This window comes from Fukomys damarensis, unplaced genomic scaffold (assembly GCF_012274545.1).
Source record: "Fukomys damarensis isolate Sample0158 unplaced genomic scaffold, DMR_v1.0_HiC HiC_scaffold_12, whole genome shotgun sequence".
NCBI classification, from domain to species: domain Eukaryota; kingdom Metazoa; phylum Chordata; class Mammalia; order Rodentia; family Bathyergidae; genus Fukomys; species Fukomys damarensis.
In genome coordinates, this window is record NW_022900924.1 from 57794835 (window position 1) to 57818504 (window position 23670).

Consider the following 23670-nt stretch of genomic DNA (forward strand, 5'->3'; position numbering starts at 1 on the left):
GTCGGTGCTGTAGAAGAGAACTGCAGCTCTGCTTTACCTCCGCCCATCAGAGGACCAGCCTCTCCCAGCTCAGCACCGAGACTGGCCCACTCCCCGAGATGGCTGTGCAGCCGGCGTGGGGACAGTACAAGGGGCACTCGAGGAGCCTGGGATGACCACATGCAAGCTCTGGTGGCATGTCCCCTGCTCAGAAGGGCCACAAAGGGGGTGGGACCCACATGCTCCCTGTGTCACCAGAGACGTGGCCAGGGAAGGCAGGTCACAACAGTGTTTCTGCCTCCCCACACCTTGGAAGGACTCTGGGCTAAACGCTGTCTAACTGCACAGGAACCCTTTCCACCTCATTACTGCAACTGCCACACCCAGACAACCACAGCTTCTACGAGGGACATGCTGGGGACAGGCACAGGGCAGCCCCACAAGACAGTCTCTAAGAGAAAGGAGGGAGAAGTGAGCAGAAGGAGTCCCGTGAGAAGAACAGTGGGTGACAGGGAAGGAGCCGTTGAGGGTCCTGGCTCTGAGTGTCTAACCTGTGCCAGGGACGCCAGCTGACCACAGCCTCCCTCCCGTCCGTACCACGTCCCTTCCAGAAAGTCGGCACCGTCCCCGCTAACCCCGGCCCACTTAGGACAGCCCAGCTTGGGTGGGGGGCTGTGGCTCAGTGCAAAGGCCCTGGGATTTGAAGTAATAAATAAACACACCGCGAATCCCGAATTCCAGCCCTTCCCTGGGCTGGCAGCATAGTCTACATCTACATGCGTCTCGTGAGAGCACAGGGCGGCTCCATGCACGCAGGAGGCTGCTCTCGCATCTGTCCCACACGCCCTCAGCGGCAGCGGTGGCTGTGGCCCAGCCCTCCTGTGCCGGGCACTGTGGCCCAGCCCCACTGCAGGCCAGAGAGGACTGTGCTGCCCGGCGGCCTCACCTCCTCCCGGATGTGCTCCACCTGCTCCTCCAGCAGCTCGTTCCGCTCGCTGAGGGCCTTGTTCTTCTTCAGCAGTGACTGGCCGATGCGCGCAGCCAGCTCCAGGTCCCGCTCTTTCTGCAGAGAAAGAGGGAGGATGGGGGTCGAACCCTGTGCCCCAGGGGCTCCAGGCCCAGAGTTAAAGGGCAGGCAGAACAGGGGCCCCAGAAACAACCAAAGACTTAGTCCACAGTGCTCCATCTGTGTTGGCGTCTGGGGCCTGCTCAGGGGAGAGCCTCTGCCATATACAGACTGTGGCCAAAAGCACAGCGAATGTCTGAATTCAAAGAAATGTGCTACAGTAAAAGTCATGCCACAGAGTCCCCCGCCCTTGCTTCCCACACACTCATCCCACGGCCCGCCACTGCCTGCAGCAGCTCTGGAGCCCTCTTTCCTGAGCATCTCTAGTGGCGCTGTCCTGGCTGCCTGCAAGTCCTGGATGGATTCAAAGTGCTTCCCTTTTATGGTAGTTTTGACTTTAGGAAAAGCCAGAAGTCAGACAGTGCCAGATCCCATGAGTGACGTGGACGACTGAAAGTGTAAATAAGGACTGAAAGGCATACTGGGAGGAAAAGGAGCAAAGGGGGAGGGGACATGGGAGGGGAGGGGAAGGAAAGACGGGGATGGAGTGAACGTGAGAGAAAGAAAAAACGGAAACAAAGTCTTTGCAGATAGGGAGGGATGGAGGGGCTGAAGGGAGGGCAGGGGAGTGGGGAAAAATGAGAACCACGATGGATTATGTAAAGGTGCAGGATTCCAGGGATGAGTATCATTACATCATATGCCTTAAATGTCCCAATACAATTACATAGGAAAAATAAAGTGGATGAGGACATGCTATGATACTTTACGAACCTGAGTTTCTGTTGGGTGGCACTCAGCAGCATTCTCTATTTTTGATCACTCTGTAAAGACACTCGTGAAAGTTTCAGAACTTCCAGAACTGCTGCAGAAAGTAGCCAGGAAAATGGGATAAGTGTGTTCAAAGCAAGAGGAGTACTCTGAGGGGCTTCGTGGCAATGGGTCTTTTACTACAGTAATTTTTAAAATCTACCAACCCTGTATATTTTGATCACCCCTTGTACGTACAAGAGCAACACAGACATAGAGGGTCAAAGGGATGTCTGCACACCAGAGACCTGATAGAAAAAAACCTTTGTTCCTCCAGAGACAGACTGCTTCCCAGCACCTCTTCCAGCTGAGCCTGAACTGCCCACTGAGGGCCGGGCTGTTGTGCTGCCCGGGCCGGAACATGGAAACACCCAGCAACTCTTTGTTGGATGAATGAATGAAGTCTAAAACGCTCCTACAATGAAGCTAACAGCTGGCACAAGGAGGTGGCCACTATAGCACCCATCAGGCTAGAAGTACTGAGTTCCTACTTTTGCCACATGCGAAATAAAACATTGAAGGTACTCTGAGATACAGTTAACATCTGTTTTGCCTGTTATGCCTTTTAAATATAGGAACAGTTACATGGGCTCTGTCTTTAAAAACAAAATCTTTCAGGATTGGGAATTTAGCTCAGTGGTTCCACCACTTGCCTTGCAAGCATAAGGCCTGAGTTTGAATCACAGTACCAAAAAGTAAAATGAATAAATAATTTAAAAATTAAAAACTAAAAAATAAAAACAAAATCTTTCGAAGGGCAGAATAATGCACAGAACGCCACACTTGAGAACACAGTTCCATGGTTCAGCCACTAATACCAAGTGGAGGGAGTAGTGAGAGGCAGGGAAAAGCTGTCCTCAAGAGTGGACAGGTGCCATTCCCAGCTGGTTCCTGCTGGGGGCAGCTGTCAAGGACAGCTCTGGAGAAGTCCCACCGAGGATGCTCAGCTGGTCCCCAGGCCTGAGGGCAGGAACGGCCCTCAGGGCAGGGGAGCCAAGACAGCCCCAAGGTCACATCCACCCTAAGTAGAGGCTCCGCCCCTCAGGGTCAGGTGCACTGCAGATCCCCCGCCAGTCACAGGTTATCATGCGCTGCTGGGCTATGAAATGGCTTCAGCACTGGCAACTGGTGGTTTAAATTACACAGACCAGGACAGCCTTGAAAACACCAAGGACACTGCACGTGGCAAAGGGGCTCCTTGTGCTTAACCCTTTGCCGGTCGTACTTCTGTGAGGACTCTGCTGCCCCCCCCCCACCCCTTGGCCTTGCTTTGCTGCTAGGATTGGGCCTGGGCCTCATGTGAGCTGGGCAAGCGCTCTGCCGGTCACAAGTTCAGCAGCACCAGACAGGACGAGCCTGAGCTTGGGGCCCAGCACTGCAACTGTTAGGCAGGGAAAGGTCAGGCAGGAGAGCGGAGGAGGCCTTGAAAACCCTTCCAGCCTTCTGACCTGTTGACCTGTCGTGCTGCTGCAAACTGGGGGAAGCAGCAGCTTGTATTTCTCCTTCAAGGATCCTCCCCTGAATGTACAGTGCTACAGCGGCCTCCTCCCTCTGATAACCCAGGAGTGTCCCTGAATTCCAGCCCCGCCCTCAAGTCAGAGGGACTCCACAGCCATGGGGCTCCTTCTCATAAGGCGATGGACTCCGCCCCAGTCCCCAAACCTCCCACTGCACACTCTGCCCCTGAAGCTGGCCTTGAGGGACAGTTGAGCTATAAGTACCCATCTTGGTCCATACAACCCACGCTTCCCTCCCTCACCCAGAACTCAGGACAATGAAGACGCTCAGCTCTGTCATCCATGCTGGCCCCTGTGTCTCCCCAGAGGATTCCTCATCCCATGGCTTCTGTCACCTCTCAGACTAAACAGCTGGGCTTACCTGGTCCCTAAGGAAGGGACTCCGAGTTCTGTGGTGGGGGAGCCCAGACAGAAAGCGAGTGTCCAGGGGCAGCTCACAGTCAGCACCTCACACAGGTGGCTCCTGTGCCCACACTGATGAGCAACCACAGGCTCTGGCGGCCATGTCCACACCTGTGTGGATCTGAACTCAGTGACTCCCTTCTCCCCTAGAATGAGCTCAGGCTGAGTGTCAGGCAGTCAGCGCTGCTGGCGCCCTGCTGACCACCTGTCTATGAGGCTCCGCCCACCCAAGCTGCCAAGTTCACCAGGCACAGACATCGCAGGCCTTCGCCACGCTCTGCCTGCACGCAGACGAGTGAAGGGGAGATGGTAACACTGCAGTTGCATTAGGCCAGGCCAGCCACATAAGCACCTGGGGGAGGGAGGCCCTGGCGGCACACGGGGCAGGAGGCAGGCAGTGGGTGGCTGCCGTGACAGAGCTGCAGACCTGACCTCCAGCCAGGCCTGGGCTCCTGCCTGTCCGCACCCTCAGGGGCAGCTCTCCCTGTTCTACACAGGAAACCTGACCCAGGCAGTGATTACCTGGGCATTCTCTGCTGAGGGGAAGCAGGAAGTTACAGTAAAAAGCTTATGGCAGAAATAAAAACATTTTACAAGTTATTTCCTCTAGTTTCACTTAGGCAATGGGCTGGTTGGGCTTCTCTTGGAGAATGACAAGAATGCAAAAACTATACCACTTCTCACAACCAGCCGTCCCACGCAAGCACTGGTGCCAAAGCCCGGAAAATACCCAGGAAATGGACAAGGATAAAGACAATGGGAGACCACAGGCGTCCTTCAGCGCCCTGGGACCGTGCTAGTGGAAAGCAGACCTCGTCCCAGTCTGCGCCCACTTCCTGCGGCTGTGCTGTGCCTCGACGCCCTCACCTGGACGGACATCCAGAGCTCGCTCCTTGCTCCAGTAACCTCAGGACAAAGCGCAAGGCTCCTTCCCAACAGCAGCAGACCAGAAAGCCAAAGCCGCTCACCTCCACACCAGCAGCCAACGGCACAGCCGCAACAACCTGTGCCAACACCCTGCAGGGCAGGCACCAGCAGAGAGCACAGCGCGGCGCAGCCACAAGAGACCCGGTGGTCCCGGTCCTGGTTCCGGAGAATCAGTGAGCTCAGCTCTGAGGCTTACCAGGACAGGGACATGGGAGCCTTGCCAGGTACAGGGCACTAAGGTAAGGACACACTAACCCTTCACAAGCGCTCTGCACAGCAAAGAACCATGGGAAGGGGCTGTCCAGCCATTCTGTAAACACAAGACCACCTTTCATAAGGTGACAGGCACTAGGGAGACTGACTGAGGGAGGGAAGCGAATCCCAGATACCCAGGGCCTTCTGACGGCTCCAGTCCTTGCTCAGGGGCCAGGTCCCTGCCCATCCCCAGGGACAGGGGTGGCTGAGATCATCGCCCTGTGCCTTGGACTCAGAGCCCTGCACATGCCCAGAGGCAGCAGTGCTCAAAGGAAAATGCCTGGCTGGCAATCAATGAACCGAGTAACAAAGCTGGAAGCGGCCAGGTCCTGCCCGTGCCTACCTTATTCTCCCACTGCCTCTAACAGTCAGGGAGATGTCCAGTCCCTGTCATCCTACTTATCTGGGAGGTGCTTGCAGAGTCACAAGACCCACTGCAGGGAAAACAAGGGCCATGAGCTGGCACTGTCCACAGGAGGCCAGGTCCAGGGCGGGGACAGGTGGGCCTGCAGCACACACGTCACCACCTATGATGCACAACTGTGGCCGGCAGCATAGTCTCTGCAGTGCACGTGGCTTGTCTCACGTGGCCTCCCTCCTCGTGAGACTTGCCATGCTTACCCTGCTCATTTCCACACTGTCTCTCCACAATATTCCACTAGCCTGATAAGCAGAAGCCGAAAGTACATCTAGAAGACATGGACCATGATACCATCTTCCTGACCTTTAAAATACGCCATCAGTATGTATTTTAGGGTTTCTCAAATCCCGGACCAGGTATTCTACCGACTATTTAAATGCCACTGCCGCATATTACATATGCAGCACCACTTATATATAGACAGACAGCATGAACACACTCCTTTAAAGCACAAGATATCTACACAAAAGGACAGCTGCAGAAGCCGACACACAGAGCGACCAGCACGACAGCAGGGGCTGGGTCTCAAAGAGTCCTGAACCCACGCCCGGGCTGCGCGAACCCACGACCAGTCAGGTGCAGACCGGGGTGGTCCTGTGTATGGACACTTACCTCCTCAAGAAGCCGAGTGACAGCATCTATGTCATTGTACGTCTTAGTCATCTGGCCAACTCTCTCAGCACAGAGAACTGTAAGAAACAGAGAGGACGGTGAGCTGCTGGCGCCCGCCTGCCAACACAGGGCCCCCAACGGAATCAGTGGTGTGGTTGGGTTTGGCCCACATGGGAGCATTGTGGGCCAGGTTCCACATCCCAGTCCCACACCCCATGTCCGGTCTGCAGGAGGGGAGGAGAGTGACACCTTGGCACCGCGCATGTGTGTGCATGCATGTGTGTGCGCGTGTGTACAGTGTGCATGGTCAAGGGTATGGAGGGCCACACAGAGGACCGGAGGGGTTCTGGCCTCATGAAAGCTCACAAACCTACTAGAGAGGGAGCAGTCATGGTGCAGCCAGCCGTGTATAATGACCAGAGAGGCTGCAGGACCCAGACCATGGCCACACAGACTCAACGCACGTGCTGGGCAGGGCTGAGGAAAGCAGCCCGAGACTAGGTGCCTATCTCCAGAGGACAGGTCCCTAACAGCACAGTTCCCTTCATCCCCAAGACCTAAAGTACAAGGCCTCCCTACCAAGGACACTAGTGATGCACACGTGCGTGTGTGTGTGCGCACACACACACACACACACACAGTGCAGTTTCACTACATACAAGACTGACTGTAGTCACGGTCATGAGAGGCAGCTCACAAGCCACTGCAGGACCATGTGTCTTTGTTTCTCTTTCACTGGAGAAAACAGTTATGCAAAGAAACAAGGCCTTATTTAGTCTACTAAACAATCTCAGGGTTGTTTTAGTGTAAATCAATGGCAAGGAATCGACCTTCAATTCAACATACACCCAGAAGGGAGTGAGAGTTTTACCCCAAGACAGAAGGAGTGAAAAAGTAAGTGGATTTAGGGTCACAGTGTGGAGTTTGCAGCCTGTCATACTGGGGCTGAGCGAAGCTTCTTAGGAATGTGGTGTACCTACGGCCCAGAGACCAACCCTTGCAAGGACAGCAGCTTTCAAGCAACCTGGGGTCAGTACCGGCCAGGTGGCGAAGGGAATCCAGGGTGTTCCCTAAGTCAAACTTGGCAGCACTGCCAAGGCAACCTGCAGCTGGAACTCAACAGGATTCTAAATCCAAAGCAAGCAGAGACCATCCTAGCAAACGAAGCTAGAGAAATCTATTCTGCTGGAATGAGTTTTTAGCTAAGGAGGAGCCTGAAATCCAGCTCTCACCTGAAACCACCAAGCCAGAGCCCTCAGGGCCAGCAGGCCCGGCTCCCTCCCCAGAGCTGGAGCGGGAAGGCAGCCAACCGTCTGTCCGGGGTTTATATAGGAGACTGATCTGATGTAGATGGCGTCCAGCTCACTGTTCTAGATAGTTCCTCAGTCCCACGCCGAAGAAGGAAATCCTTAGGTGAAGACCCCCCAGGCCTGCCTCCAGGAGTTAATTCTCCTAATGCACCGCGTGGGGCCACCACTTCCCCAGCACTGTATTAGTCGGAGGCTACACTTAGTTTGTTTCCAGTACTCATACTGAGCTGCACCCCAGCCCCAGGGCCTCGCTAAGGCACTAAGTTGGCCGAATTTACCTGGCCCCCCAAAGTGCATGCACTGCCACACCTGAGCTCTGAGGGCATTCATACAGGAAGTCACATGGGGATAGTCACACGCAGCTGTAGAAGCCCATACACCCTAGCCTCGGCTTCCCTCAGTGGAAACACACGGCAACACCATCCTATGCAGGACACCGCAGCGGAGTGTGACATGGCTGTGCTCCATGGTGCTGACTCCTCTCTCTCCACTGGGTGAGCATGAGTGTGTGAGCATGTGGCTGTGAAGGTCTAGACAGTCTTCTCATGTGTGCAAGTTCCGCTAGCCCCTCGGGTCGCCCTTTCTACACAGCTACTTTCAAAAAGCTCTAATGGATGCCAACAACCGAAGCCCAGTAAGTGGGGGGCCCAGGCCTCGGGGGCCTTCCCTGAAACACTGAGAGAGGGCGTGCAGCCCCCTGGCCTTCCTGGGACAAGACACCTGCAGCTGGGGCATTTAGGGAGCAGGGCTCCCTACGAGCTTGGAGCTTTGATGATGCCCAGCCAGAGTAAGAGGCACACACGAGAAGCCACTGTTCACTCGAAGCTACAAAAGTGTGCGATTATTATGCTTTTAAAAACATATATTGCCCCCGTGAGGCAGGGAGAACTGTATAAATCTATAGTACTGAGGAAAAACTAGGACAGCCACAGAAATACTGAATTTGGACAACATCATAAATTTTACGTTTTTCGTGCTCTAAAAAATTTTTTACAGTGGCCATGTGCTAAGGGGGAAAAGGATTCAATGCTTTCCAGGAAACACACAGCTGACTACGAAGTATCGGATTCTCCCTGCACTTCCTTCTAAGAGAACGAATAACAGCAGCAGAACTGTCTCTTTCGAGCATCCACGCAAGGTGAAATCCAGGCTAACCCCGCTGAACACACTCACAAGGCTGACACCACACGTGGCCCACCATTGATGCCACTGTACAAGTGGGAAACTCAGACCAGAGAGCTTGGGCAACTCAGGCAGAGCCATGAGCCGACAAGGGGCAGGTTTCAAATAAGCACGGACTGAGTGTGCGCAGCAGCGCACAGCCACCGCCCCATCACACGCGAGGGGTCTTGACGTCCTGCTCACTGAGCTTTCCCAGCATGGGGCTGAGCGCTGTTCCAGAACAGGCAAGAAAGCTCAGTGAGGTGAGGGGCCCAATGGAGGATGCAGGGAGCAGAGCTGCACGACCATGAGGAGCCCAGTGCTGGCTCCTGTGTGCAAACACAGCAAGGCACGCGTGAGACACAGGGGCCCTGGGCAGCCCTGCAGCTGCGGGTCTCAGGTCTCCTTTCAAGAATGGGGAGTGCAGGGAGGGAGTGCAGGAGGAAGCAACAAGCCAAGACCCCACTGCTGTAAGACCCTGTCTTACAGAGAAGACTCTGCTCTTCAGGTACCGAGCCCTAAACACGAAATCCACAATAGCTGTGGCCAAGCTTCTCTCACCCCAGGAAGAGTATTTCAGAAGGGAGTTCCCTTTCTAAGCCAGGGAATACTACTCAGTAAGTCCCTTCCACCCAAAAGTAGAAGAGCAGCCATAAACCTCCATAATAACATAAGAAAATCCTGAGCCAGGTGGAGTGGCACACACCTGTGATCCCAGCACTCAGGAGGCTGAGGCAGGCAGGAGGAGTGCTGTGAGTTCAAGGCCAGCCTAAAAGACATAGAGCCTACACAGTGAGAACGAGGCCAGCCTGAAAGACATAGAAAGACTCTTCTTCAAAAAACCAAGAAAATTCTGGTCAGAACCCTAGGAAACGAAGTTAAACATATCCTTTGAAAGCTAAAGGAAGTCTTTGATGACGCTCACCTCAATGAGTAACCATCACCATGCACCGGGCTCTGTGCTGCAGGCAGGACACCTGCTATCCGGGGAGCACGGGGAACGGGGTGACCTGGGGCCCCACCAGCACCTAGGCAGTGCGACCCTGCAAGGGACCATAAGGGGCACTGGGGCTGTGGAGGAAATGACCGCAGGAGCCTCACTGCAGCGAACACTGGAGCCAGGGGCGGGCACAGGGACACGAGGCCAGTGTCTAGGCACTGCCAGGAGCCCTGGGTGGCAGTGGGACAGTGAGCAGTGGGCTCTTGCATCTAGAGACTGAGACGAGATAGGTTGGGGTGAGGGAGAAAGTGCACCGTCTATGCTTCTCCCGGGGACAAAGGGACAAGAATGACCATTCCTGGGCTGAGAAGTGAAGGGGGCTGTCAGCGGGACCAAAGGCAGGAGACAGTCACGTCGCTGTGGAACGAGCCGCCCTGAGCCATGGGGCAGGGTTCAGGAGATGGAAACTCCTCCCCAGGGGCTGGAGGAGCAGAAGCTCAGCTTTGGAGAATCCACTTCAAAATGAGGCGGAAACCAAGTGCTTGTTCTCGGGAAGGCAAGTGTGAGTGAGTGGCCGGGCAGTGGTGCACACCTTGATCCCAGGCACTTGGGAGGCTGAGGCAGAAGTCTAAGAGTTGCAGGCCAGCCTGGGCCCCTTAACAGGGCCATGCTGAGGCCATAAAAAGGGCTGGATTGGGGATTTAGCTCAGTGGCTCCACCACCTGTCCTGCAAGCGCAAGGTCCCGAGTTCGATCTCCAGTACCCAAAAAAAGTTGGCGGGGGGGTGGCGCTGAGGCTGTAGCTCAGTGGTAGTATACTTGTCTCGCATGTGTGAGGCCCTGGGTTCAAGCCCAGTAGTGTGAGAAATGAAAAACACTGAATCTGAGCGCACAGCCTGGGCTGGCTGACCAGAGGGAGCAAACATGGTGCTGGGCTGTCAGAGCCAACAGGGTGGGGCCACAGTTCTGAGGGCACCCTACCCAAAACTCAGGAACACAGCTTTTCAGCAAAGTGAGCCACACCCAGAGTGTGGCAATCAACACTGGCCCATTGCTCCGGGCATGAGATGCCGGCCACTACCAACCCCAGGCGCCTAGGAGGTCAGGCAGGAGGAAGATCAGAAAGGAACCCGCTGGGGGTGGACTCAATGGGGCGGCGGCCCACACCAGTCAGTAGGGCTGCACACGTGTCCACGGGCTCTCGGAAATCAGAGGACCCCTCTTCTCCCTCACCTGACCTAAACGAACAAGCAGCTCTACACATCTGCCATGTTGCTGGAGTGAATAAATGAGTGTTCCCATCCAACAGCATGAGTGTGTGCATGGAAACGAAACATCCGGTCACCTGCCTTCTGTTTTACACTGCAACTTACTCATACTTCAGGTTTCTCACGTAAGAGAGACCATGTGACACTGAAGCTTGTGCGTGACTTACCCCACCTAACACTGAGACAGGGAGACAGAACCTTTACAAAAGGGCAGGGCATCAGGAGATGGAGGGAGGGGAAGAAGAAAGAAATGATCTGTTGTGTACGTGCGCCCACTCCCCACGGCCCGTCACTGTGTACCGCAAACAGGTACTGGTGAAAAGGAGACAGAGAGAAATGAAGGACTATCGTCACCACACTCAAGGAGATACCGTCCCCTTACAACCCTCAAAGACCAAGCAGCAAATACCCATGAATACGGAGAGGATACAACTGCCCATTCTATGTGTACTTTGGCTTGTTTGTATTCTGCCTTACTTATGGTCATCTCTTTAATTAAAATAAGAGTTTTCAACTTTTCTTTAGAACTCAAACTCCATTCTTTTCCCCATCTGCCAATAATTTTTATTCCTATCATATGTACCTCAGTATTCAATTTTTAGAAGTCAAATTATTTTCACAATTTTATTGTAAAAAAATACTGGTGTATTGAATGAATTTTCACAATGAACATGTACCCCTCAGATTCCAAGGTCCTGGTAGGGTCAGGACTGGTAATCAGGTGTCAGAAAAATGAATGGCCACAGCCCACGGGTCAGCTCCCCCTCAGTGACCACAGCCCGTGGGTGAGCTCTCTTCCCAGGTTGACCAGGGCAGGCACTGTCAGGATGAAAAGGCTCACTCTTCCACCTGGCCCTTTGTGCTCCAGGAAGTGAGCTTCATAAATACTGTCTGCCCTGCTCACCAGGCATAGGAGGAGACTCAAACCCTGGGAGCCACAGCTGAAAAGCTTCCCATAAAGTTCCAGTGAGTCAACATCCATGCCAAGCTTCCAGGCAAGAGAAAACAGGCGTCCTCTGTTGTCCTGGGGCTGAACCAGTCCCCATTCTGCAGAAACGTCACCCCACTCGGCAGCCTCCACACAGGTGTGTGACCCAGGGACCCACGCTGTCCTCAGCTGGTCCGGCCTGCCCTCCCCACCTCCTCAGCACCCCGTACCACTCCCCACCCGGGCTCTCCCTTCCCACTTCCCCATCTGAGAGGGCTGGGCGGGTGACCACACCTGTCCACTCCTCCCACTCTGCCTCCCAGCCTCCAGCCCACCTCAGAGCCTGGGACCTTCATGGGCCATGCACTCATCGCTGTGGGGTCTCCACCTCCAGCATCCCTTTTCTCTGCCAGACAGACAGCCTTGGGTGCGTGAAACACACTTACCCCTCCTTCTCGACAGGGAAACTGAGGCTCTGGGAAGTCAGGTGAAATGCCCATGGTCACAGAAACCTGCAGTCTCCTAAGGCTCTGAGAGAAATGAAAGACCACTCCACCCGCACAGAAACTTGCGCCCAAGCGCTCGTTGCTCCTTACAGCCAAGGAGCGGAAACAAACATGTCCAGTGGGGAGTGGGTGACCAGTGTGGCCTGGCACCAGGCAAAGCACGACCCAGCCACAGAAGGAAAGCAGGGCTGCGGCCCCAGTGCCTCTCAAAATCCCTAGGCTTGGCACAGACCCTACAGAGAGCAACATGCCGTGGGCCTCTCATGGAGCTGGGGTGGCCAGGGCAGCCTGGGAGAGGGCGAGAGCAGATGCTGTGCACCCGGCGGGGTGGCTCTGTGGAGCGGGACACAGCCCTCACGGGAACGAAGGCAGCGGCAGCACAGCCCAGGGACTTGCTGAGAATTCCGCACTGCCTGCTGGACCTCGTACTTTAAGTTACCAAGCAACACACAAACCTGCCCTCTTAGCCACGCGTGCTCTGGCCAGTCCCTGTGACAACACAGCCACTGCCAAGGTGTGAGAACACTCTCACGCCTCAGCCTGGCTCAGTCACACTTGGGCCACCACAGAGCTGTCGACTGCTGGTTTCCAACTGGAAAAGTGGCTAATGCGCAAAAAGCAACAAAAAGAAGAAGCGGGACGTCGCTAGGACAACACAAAGAGGCGTGGCTAGGCAGCTGTGGCCTCACAGCAAGGACGCCACACTCCGCACTCCTCTCTACGCGCAGCCCCTGGCTCCCATGCCAGGACGGGGTACTGGGCTCAGGGACGGCGGCGGGCTCCGGGCCTGCTTGGGTCAGAGCAAGGCGCCCTGCAGGAGCAGAGCCAACACAGCCAGCACCAGCTGCTGGTGCCACAGCTCACCATGCCTCCCTGGGCAGGCGGGAAGCAGCATCTCGGAGAGGCGGCAAATAACCAGAGGTGGTCACTGAGCAGCTCCGGGCAACGCGAGAGCAGCCCACAGCCCACAGCACAAACGCGCCCCCGCAGTCAGCAGAGGGAGGTCAGGGCTGCGGGACAGCGCTGTGCACTGCAGTAAGCGGCTGGAGGCGGCCACCAGTCTTCCCGCCCTAGGCTGGCACTTGGTGCTGGCCTGCGGGGCTGCTCACCCCCGGATTTAGTGAGGTGTCGGCCAGGCAGCAGCACTCGGCTTCACAGGTCGTGCCTAATGGCCACTCCACAGGGAGTTTCACCACTGTCCCACTTTCCACCCGAAGAGCATGCCCAGGGTCGGCCGTGTGAGCCCAGCCCGACCCAAGCCTTGCCTGTTGAGCAGTGCACGAGCCCCCCCTCAGCCCATGGTGGAAGCAGACACAGGCACAGGCGAGCCGGCAGGATGGCCAGGCACGTCTACAGGGCCAGGACAGCTTCCGAGGGGGCAGAGCGCACAGAGCTGCACCCCGTCCTGACCTCATGGCCGCGCTGAGCACTGAAGAACAGGACCCAGATCTGCGTGCCCGGCCATGGCATAGTCCGGCTGGCACCATGGTGCCCACCAGGCCTGCGCCACGCTGCAGGCCCCACTGCACGAGGCCCCGCTTTGCCACACTGGACCTGGCCTTCCCTGGGGACCCAGAGGAGGCCTCGGACAGACCCAGGGCTGCCGTGCACAGTGGGGGCCATCTCTGCGGTGACGCCTTTCCCTATACTAACTTCACTCTCATTAGCACATGCTTGCAGCACACAGCAATCACGCTCCTCACAGGGAGCCGATGTGTGCACACAACATCTTCACTGTTCTTCCACCGCCTTCTGCTCCCCTCCCTCTCTCTCTTGGTCCCCTTCCTATGAGCCAAAGGACCGCCTCCCCACGCCCGATAATCTTCCTTTTCCCCGGCTCTGTACTCACTTTGTGTCCCTCACATAGGAGAAGCTACGAACTACTGAAGCTCGTATTTGATGCACTCCACTAGCACTGTGGCCTCCAGGTGCATCCATTTTCCTACGATGACCCAAGTTCACCCTTCTTTAGAGCAGCACAGTACTCTGTGGGGTGCAAATGCCAACCACACTTTGCTCACCTGCTGCTGAGGCTGCTCCCCAGCATGGCCAGCGCCCCACCTCTGCGAATACCCATCCATGCGGATGGCTCGAGCCACGCGGAGCAGAGCGGATGCTCGCTGCTGACTCCAGTCTTGGGACCTGAACCCGTGCTGGGTGCACAGGGAGGCCAGGAGGCCCTGCCAGTCCCATCTCCTGCCGGCCAGCCGGCCTGGAAGACACTGGTCAGCAGCCTGACACCCCTGTGCCTGTGAGGAGACGTGAGCATGTCCCGGGGATGGCAACAAACCACAGCTCCGCTGCCCACCCTGCCCAGCTGCCTGTCCACTCACTTCAGGCCTGCAGAGTCTGACCCTGAGGCAGGGACACGACGGCCAGCTGTGTTGCACACATGCGACCTTCAGGAGCTGGGACACAGGGCACACGTCCTCTCCCAGAAGGGCGGGACAAGCGGGTCAGTGCCACCTCCGCTAGCGCCCACACGGGGTGGGATTATATGATATAATATTGGGCAAGGGCCAAGAGAGGCCTGGGGCTCCATCAGCAGGAGCCTGATGGGCAGGGGACCCTAAGGCTACAGTGGGCCCTGCTCTGCATCCAGCCAGGGACCTGGATGAGGCCTCAGAGGAGCCCCAGTGCTGGGCTGCAAAGGGGGACATTTACCACAGCAGCCATCCTAAAGGTTAAACGGGCAAGGTCATACAGTGCCTGGCACCCACAGGGAGACCCGGTGAGGACAGCGATGGACCTGGCACGGTGGCCAGCAGAGCAATGCAATGCTAGCTCAGTCCCTCAGCTTTCAGCCCAGAGCCAGACAAGGTGACAGGGAAATGCCCAGGAAGCCACAGCCCTGCTCAACCTGCCCCACCAGCGGAACTCGTCCCTCGCAAGGCAGCACCTGCTTCCCGCAACTCAAGGCACGACAGGGTGACAGGGTCCTGGCCCCTGGTCCACGGGGACGGAGAAGCCTCACATCCAGGGCCATCTGTGCGCGCACCGCAGACACCTGCCTTCCTCCCTCCTCTCGCCCTCCCTTCGTCTCTCCTTCCATCCAGGAGCAAACCTAAGGTGTGAGCTGGTGCCAGTGCACGAAGAAAAGCCACACAGGCAATGGAGTGCTCTTCCTTGGGGGCCGCTGTCCTGAGGACAGGTGGCAGTGTCGCGCTGGAGGAAGGGGGACAAACAAGCGAGACACGCTTCCGTGGGCACAGGGCAACACAGACAGGAACTCCAGGCCCATCCCAAAGCCTCATGCAGCAGCTCTGGGTGCGGCCCCAGAACCCCAGATTCCAGCAAGTCTCCGTGGTCCTGAGAGGACAGCTGGCCGGGGTCAGGGCTCAGAGCAGAGCCTGCAGCCACACTCACGGCAGGAGCCGCTTCCAAGCTATGCGGCTTTCGGGTGACCCCGCTTTCTTCCTGTGGACTACGAAGTGGGAATGAGAACATTCCCTTCACCTCAGCAGTCTGTTTCAGAATCCAATTCAGGAACCCAAATAAAGCCCTTCACAGGGTGCCCACAGGGAGCAAATACTCTCTCCACTTGAGCAGCTGAAATACGCGTGTGGATCCGTACATGCACTCATGTTCACACGTGAAAGTGTGTGCGGCACAACCCTCTTGAGCAGGCTGCGGTTTGTGGCTCAGCGGTGACAGGCCCTGCTCACCATGCCCAGCTGCGCACCAGGGCCAGGGAGCGGTCACCGGCGAGGGCTGGGCTGGGCTCACAGTCATCTCAGTCACTCTGAGCCCCAAGCACAGGCTCCTCAGGCTCCACACTTCCCCCCCGCCACCATCCGTGCCCTCTCCACTGCTGCCCTCCTCCAATACGACAGGCTCAGCTGCCTGGAGGTGAGGTTGTAATAAGATTTCCAAGATGGCAACTTCAAAAGAGAAACGCTTCTGCAACGCGGTTGCTTATAAGTAATTTTAAAAATAAAAGTTATCTGAGGCATGAAAGCAGGTCATCCTAGATCAGATGGTGCAAAGGTATTCTGACCATTTTTCTCACAAGGCCTAGGAAGCATCTGTGTCCCCACTGTGCAAATAACTCTTTCTCTGACCTGCAGGTGACGCCCAAGCCCCTGGAAAATTCCCAGCACCCACCCCTCGGTGCTGAGCACCCCCTCAAAGGTGCATCCCCACTCAGTGCTACCTGACAGTTTCAAAGGCACCCTAAGTTAAAGAAAAATGTCCCTATTTCAAATCAGTAATTAATATTTAGATAAACACAGATGGCACTAAAAAACATGTTTTAATTACTAATGACTCACTCTTGTGTCCACTAACTTCCTGCAGCCCATTCCAGTGCAATAAAACGACTGAAACACTGAAAACATAGAGCTAGAATAGCGCAAAGGAAACAGCAATGCCTGCCCCTCACCAAACATGGTGACACTCCAACACCCAGTTGAGCCACAGCAGCCAGCCGCAAAGCCCCCGGCAGTCCGCCCAGCCAGGGGTGACCCCAAGGAGTGCATGCAGGGCAAGAGGTCGGCGGCAGTTACCCTCTTCCTCCAAGTCCAGGGTGTCGTGCCGCTCACGGCCCGGCTTCCTCGCCTCCTCCGGGCAGCTGCATTCAAAGCATTCCTCCTCCCTGCCCGCGACACTGAGAGACATTGCTGACTGACAAGAGCCCAGAGCCAGGACATCACCCTAACGGGCTTCTCCAGGGAGCACTTGGCGGCCAGCCCCCAGGAGCCCTGAGCTGGGCATGCCTGGCCAGCCGGGGTGTGAGTGGAGTCACTCGCCAGCGTCACGGGCAGGATCCCAGAGGCACCCAGGAGGGCAGGACGGGCAGGCACTACAGGGGTGGCAGCCCTGCCTGGTGCTGCCTACTCAGTAGGAGCTGGGCCGGCAGGGAAGGACCCCAAAGCTGGGCTCCCCACGTCCTCTACCCCGGAAGCAGCAGCAGGGGCGGTGGCCTCCAAGTTTCACAGCAACTGCACAGGGAAATACCAGCCAAGTCCGGAGCAGGTCCACCTGCCTGAAGGCGGGGCCCAGGAGGCGAGGCAAGTGCAGCCCTATGCGGACTTCCTGTGGGCGTGCCCGGAGCCGTCCAGGTGAAGGAGGCACCCTCTGACGGCAGCAGAGCCAGAAGGGAGGCAGGGTTACCTGCCTGGACTTAACGCATCTGTCCTCCTTTGGTAGCAGTGTATAATATTCTTTCTTTATTAATCTGCACTTTATAGATCCCGTTCTCACCTTAATCTCTTTCCACAAATTTAAAAAATCGTTTCTTATTGCTAAAGAGACAAAAAAGAAGTCTAATGCCAAAGAGCCCTGGATGTTTCCTGAGGAGAGACGTCCGCTTAGTGGTGTGCGCTGACACCCATTCCCCAGAGCTGTGCCCCTGCCTGTGAGTGCAGCTTCTGTACCCCAGGCCCGGCCACCACCTGCTGCACAAGACCTGGAGCCCCTCTGGCCCTCCCCTGGGCCACATCCCTGAGGGATGGGCTCAGCAGAGGTAGACGTCAACGGGACCCTGCACAGTGAGAGACGGCATCCACCCAGCCGGAAGCCTGCAGCTCAGGGGGGCTTCAGGAGCCACAGTGTCTGTTAAATGACACTCAACTCCTATAGACTAACACAAGGTCACAAACAAGCACCTCGAGGCAGAAAACCAGGGCATCCTCAGGATTCTACCTAGAAATTAAAACCACTCTCTGGCTAAATTTTTAGAAATTGAAAGCAATTATAATTTTACCATGTTAAAGATGTGTTCTGTGTGGGCAAAAAAGAATTCAGAGGCAGAAAGTTCAAAAGCCACATTTCAGAAAACTGCATGCTTTTAAAAACATAAACACTCACTACAATAAATTTCTTGAATTTCAATGTATGTCATCAAATTGGGCTTGTTGGTTTTTTTTTCTTTTGTTTTGTTTTGTTACCAGGGATTGAACTCGGGACCTTGTGCTTGCAAGGCAGGCAGCAGCACCACTGAGCTAAATCCCCAGCCCTCCAGTTGGGCTTGTTAAGTAATTCAAAAGAGAGTGAGTGTGTGTATCAGGGTTCTTTTGAGCTCTGCGAGACAGAGAGGAGAGGCCCATCTTGTGTGTCACGGGACACGTAGGGTGCCACACCAGGCCACGAAGCACAGGAACAAGATAGGCTGACTACACACACCTGGAAACACACTCTCAAGGGACGTCACGCACAGTCAAGCTGCTTACATGCATCCTTACAGTTCCTCAAGACCACATACAACATGTCACGATAACCACTTAGGGTGTGACATTAGGGTTCCCTACTCCAAGTGTTAATTATGAATATATTTAAATATACAAACTGCTTTAAAGAACACTACTGTAGGCCCCTGTACCCCTCCACCAAAACTGAATGATGGGTATTTGGAATTTCTTTGGACACAGCTGAGATTTATAGAAGAAAAGTGCAAAAATTCCTGAGTACTTTTCATCCAGATTCCCGAAGTGAACATTTCCCACGTCTGTTTCTCTCTCTCAGCAATCAAACAATGCTGTCAACACACCCATCTGGAGACCTCACTGAAGTCTCCTGCAGTTGTCCTGAAAGAAACCCCCAAGTGTGAGCTGCGCTGAAATGACCTTGATCTGAGCCGCATCTGGGCCTCTGTATGCAAGGCAGAGGCCCTGGGAACACACAGGCCACGTACCGGGGCCTGATGCTCCGTGATGCAGGAGGGGTTCAGGGGGAGACACAGAAAGTGCAGCTTCCGGGGCACCTGCTGCAGGTTAGCCCCACCCCACCAGCACTAACCCCACCCAGGCTCAGGTGATGCCACCCAGCTTCTCCACCGTACAGTTCCCCTCTCCCCTGTATCGCCAGTGCCTGGTGGTACCTGGGTGTGGTGTGCACACCGCGACCATGGCACTCTGGGAGGCTGAGGCAGAAGGGTGGCAAATGTGAGCCCAGACTAGGCAAATGAGAAACTTAGTGAAATGCTGCCTTGAAGTAAGGAGCGGGGCGGGGAGGTAGCTCTGTGTAGAGGCCATGGGGTTGATTCCCAGTACTGGAGGAAAGTGTTTGGGGGCAACATGCACTGAGGCTATCTTGCCTTAACCCCTCATCAGGGTGGAAGGAAAATACCAAATTTTCCACCCCCATTCCCACTTATTAGCTGGCTTTCTACTTTTCAGGAGCGACTTTTTCTCCTCTCCCACCCGTGAAGCCTTTGCTCACTTCTGTCCAGGTCCGCAGCCCTCCTCTCAGCTCTCTACCCCGCCCCCCACACACCCCACTTCTCTTCCGCTCTAGCGCATGGCTGGCAGAGGGGGTCTTTTCCCGCGAAAGGACGAGCTTGCCTCTGTGCACTCTCGGCAGCTCCCTCATCCTGGGCAACTCTGTGCCAGGGAGATGCTACCTCTGCTGACTACACTGGTCTGAAACAGTTCCACTACAAAACCACTTACATTCAGCTCATGGGTGTGCGTGTGCGTACACATGCTGCACCAGGGCCTGAACCAGGGCCTCTGCACTGAGCTACTTCCCCGTCCCTTTCTTGTGTTTTAGTTAGAGCTTGTGGTCCCCGTCCCTCAGCCTCCCACAGCTGGGGCCACAGGTGCGCACCCCTCCACCTGGCACTTTTAACTCCTTTCTAGGAAAACCTCGCCTGAGCAGCCATTCCAGACGGGCCTTCCAGGAATGGCCCACCGCATGAACCTTGGAAGCAAAACCGGGCCCTCTGCGCCCTGAGACACAAGTCGGGGAAACGCCAACGATAGCCTCAAACCCTGCGAACCCTCTGTGGGTGACACTTCGGAGGCCCCTGCCTGTCACTGCAAGAGGAGGAAGGCACAGCGCCATTGCTGCAGCTACTGTATCTCAGTTTCCGCATCTAGAAAACCCATGTGAATGCGGCCACCACCTGCTCCATGCTGAGATGTGCAGCCCAGGCTCGGACAATGTGCGGGAAAAGACCTGACCGATGACAGGAGGCAGTGGCACAGGAAACGCTGGTCCAGCCCACGCCGCGCTCAAATGGCCACTTGCCTTTTCAGAAGTGACAACTAGGGCCATTTCTGAGGGGAAAAAAACGGAGCCCTCACTGCTGACCACGAGCTCTCACGGTCCGCACACCACGTCGTCTCCAGGGATGCCCCATCGGCATGGCCGTCCACCCGCGGCCATGCGCACAGGCGTGCTGCTCTGTCTGTCCTCTACTGTCCGCAGGACCATGCAGACAGGCAGAGGCTCCCATTTCCCAGTGACCTGCAGAGGCAGGGTGAGACACGGTCCTTCCAGCCCGGTGCCTGCTCTCTGGCGACCTGGGCATCACTCCCAGACACACACCGGAAGCAGTGAGATTCCTCGGGGACTCTCGGTGGGAAGGGAGAGCCCATGCCCCGAGGTGCACTGAGGTCTAAAGTCCTGGCTGGGGACGGGACATGCCCAGCCTGAGTGACCACGAGGTGTGATGCCGGCATGGCAGCCTCACACGCTGCCAACGTGGTGTGAGCCCGGAAGGTCGCTGCTCCCCATCCCCTGCCCACAGCTGACCACTTCAAACCTCTCCCAATTCATTATGTCAAGGAATTGAGCAGCCAATGCCTCTAACTTCTGGTTGCTCCACCCCATCCTGTGCCTCTGGTTACCCTTCTGGGTCTTACTGGGGCCAGAGATGGGGACACAACTTAAACTAACAAAGGGAGAGGGTGATCAACACCAAAGCCCCCCAGCCTCCAGTACCAGGAGCACAGCAGCCTACACTCCAACCTTTAAAGAGGTCCTGCTGGCCAGCATCTGGGTCCCCATCCAAATACCTCTCATGCTAACGCTGTGGTTTATGTGAGTCAGGAACTTGACATAAGTGATGATCTTGCATCTTTTTCAAAGCATTTGACTCACCTTTTATTATCAGCATAGAAAGTTCCTCAGAAGTCTCCCTCAGTACTGATTCAAAGGTCAAATGGTGATAGAGACACAGCAATGCTGCCTGTCTGTTGATTAGCAACTTAAAAGGTCCACATCAACAGGGCAAATCCTCCTTCCAGACAAGCCTGCCCGGCCAGGAGGGAACCCAGCTAGTTATGAATGAGCAGACAGGTAACCCTGAAGCCAGCATCCACAAGAAATGCCCTTCTGTGGTCCCCCAACAGAAGGTCCCTTTTATCCTGCTTTTCTACCTGTCTTTAAGTGGTATCATGAAAATTCCAGGTGTTCCAGTAAACTCTGTCCCAACAACTTTCTCCTCTTTGTCCAGCGATGGGAAGGAGGTGAAGGGACGAGGGTGCTGCTCCACACAGCCTGACAGCAGCAGCAATCAGTATCATGTGCCTCCGCTCCCAGGAAGGGAGGGACCAGGCTGCTCTGACCAAGGGACACCACTGGGGACCGGCTAGGGTGGACACCCAGGTTAGGGAGGGAGCGGCTGGCCTATTTCCATGTGTAAAGGGGACTGGATGGCCAGTGCCTGGACCCACTCGCTAAGCAACCTTCTTCCACTTTAGGACAGCACCGGAGGGAGTCTGGCCACAGGCTGGGACAGAGGCACCAACCACTGAAAAGTTATGGTGCATTCAGAGCCACACATCGCCATGGAAACCAGAGGGGTCGTGAAGGATTCCCCAGAGAAGCCAGCCTACAACTGCCTCCGGAGTTAGGCAGCAGGATAGAAGTGCTTTCAAAAGCAGTCCAGCCAAAAGGAAAAAGAATCCTTTCACCTTTCCCCTCAAGACCCTGGGAGCTTCCGCCATCCTCACACCTAAAGGACATTTAAAGATGCACTCTGACCCAGCTCACGCGGGGGACGGCGGCGAAGTTTCTTGGTACACTTCTCCCGGAGCCACAGTCAAGGCAGAAATCTACAGATCAGAGACCACTCTCCAGCTCCTCCGCTCACTAACTAGGCCAGCTCCCAGCTGTTACATCATTCAGCTTAATCAGGTGTAGCCATGGCAGGATCGATCTGAAACTTGCGATCCACTGAAAAAGCAGCTGCTTCTACGTGATGGCTCCCGTGGCCGGCACGCAGCACCGCCAGGACCAGACCCCGGTGTGCACAACTGCACCCCTCCTCAGCACGGGCTTGTGACTGGAAAGGGCAGCTTCCCTGTGTGACACAGGTCACTGAAAACCGGTGAGGCAGGAGCCCAGACCCCTCCTCACCACCTCTCTCCACCTCCCCTGATCCAGAAACCTCAGGAGACCTGTCCCCAGGGCTCAGGCTCCTCTGGAATGTGCCACGCCTCTCTGCATAAACCCAGGCAGCCACAGCAGGACACATTCTCCCCCTGCCTCCTGTCACACCTCCCACCCCAGGCTCTGTGACCCAACTGCACTTGAATCTCGGTTAAGGGGGAAGCTGCTCTGCCTCTCCCCAGCCCCCGCCAGCAGCTCCAGAAAGGGCAGACTGTCCAAGCCGCTGCAGACGCCCTGGGGCCGCTCCTGAGCACAGAGCCCAGCTGACACACTGACAGTTGCATACACACACATCAGCAACACACTCACATCTCACGCCAGAGGGTCAGGCCACAGAAGCACCGCCCTCTCGAGCCCCGTACACTAAAGCCATCTTCCCTCTGAGCAAATGACCACGCATGCCGCAAAGGAGCCCTGGCGTCCAGAGCCCTGCCTGTCTGCCATCTCCTCTCACAGGCCCTGGACGCCCGTGGCAGTGCTGATTCTGGGGCTCCCCCTCCCTCCCCAGGAAGACAATGCCTCTGCACACCCCGCTCTACCACTCAGGGGCCATAATTACCGTCCGAGCATTCTTCATAATACCAGTCTAGTTCATAGTAATCCGCCTCGATAAATTTCTGCATAGTCAGTATCGGTGCAGAGGGGAGACGGGACTTCACGGCGCTGTGGGCATCAACTGAGACGCTGCCATGCCTCCCTGCCCTCCCAGATCACTGGGCACGAGCGCACCCTGAGACACACCGGAGTCTGGCGGTGCATGCTGAACCAGTCCGGAGCTGGATCAGAAAACAGGCCTTGGAAAGAGGAAGTCCATGGGGGTGGGGGCCTGGATGGCACGGAGGGGCAGTCTGTACAGCTCTCCAGACCCTGGGGCCCTGCTCATGAACGGCTCTGGACAGCGGCCCTGAGTGGGAGTGGCCGGACTCGTCCTATCCAGACGCCCGCAGGGTGACGTCAGGGACACACACCGCCTCCCAGGCAGCTCACACTAGCCCTGCCTTCTGCGCTCCGCTCCGCTCATCTTTCAATCTAACTGTTGCCATAGAAACTGGCTGGCTCAGAAAAATGATGCAGAGATGGAGGAAATGTCTTCCAAGGATGCTGGGAGCAGAGGCTGTAAGGCACCGGGTGGGAGAAGGGAAAGTGCAGGTGGGTGGGGGACTGGGCTCCGGGCCGCCAGCGCCTCAAACAGAGCTGAGGACCAGCTTTTTGGCACTGTTCTGGTCACTAGAGAAAGTGTTTCTGCACCTGAAAAATGCCACCTTAAAAATGTGCAAACCGCTGCCTCTTTCCCCAATCCTATTTAAAACATTCTTAAAATTTTAGACACTTCCTAAAGGAAATGTAAATTACTCAGAAAATGAAAACGTTTTCACTGAGATAATTATTCCATGCTCATGGCTGTGCTCAAACTTGTGGGAAATGACATGCAACTTATAAGCAGAGAAGACCG

At 55.8% G+C, this 23670-nt stretch overlaps 1 protein-coding gene across 1 annotated transcript in view; it reads right to left on the reverse strand.

The window, feature by feature from the left end:
• Positions 1–22952, reverse strand: part of Trak1 (trafficking kinesin protein 1) — a 39952-nt gene extending 17000 nt beyond the window's left edge. Inside the window, exons 1-3 of the mRNA XM_010624498.3 lie at positions 22777–22952; positions 5990–6066; positions 926–1042 (exon numbers count right to left, since the gene is read on the reverse strand). Coding sequence (XP_010622800.1) covers positions 926–1042; positions 5990–6066; positions 22777–22840 — 258 coding nt within the window. The 5' untranslated portion in view covers positions 22841–22952. The remainder of the gene's footprint in view (positions 1–925; positions 1043–5989; positions 6067–22776) is intronic.
• Between the last annotated feature and the right edge of the window lie 718 nt (positions 22953–23670).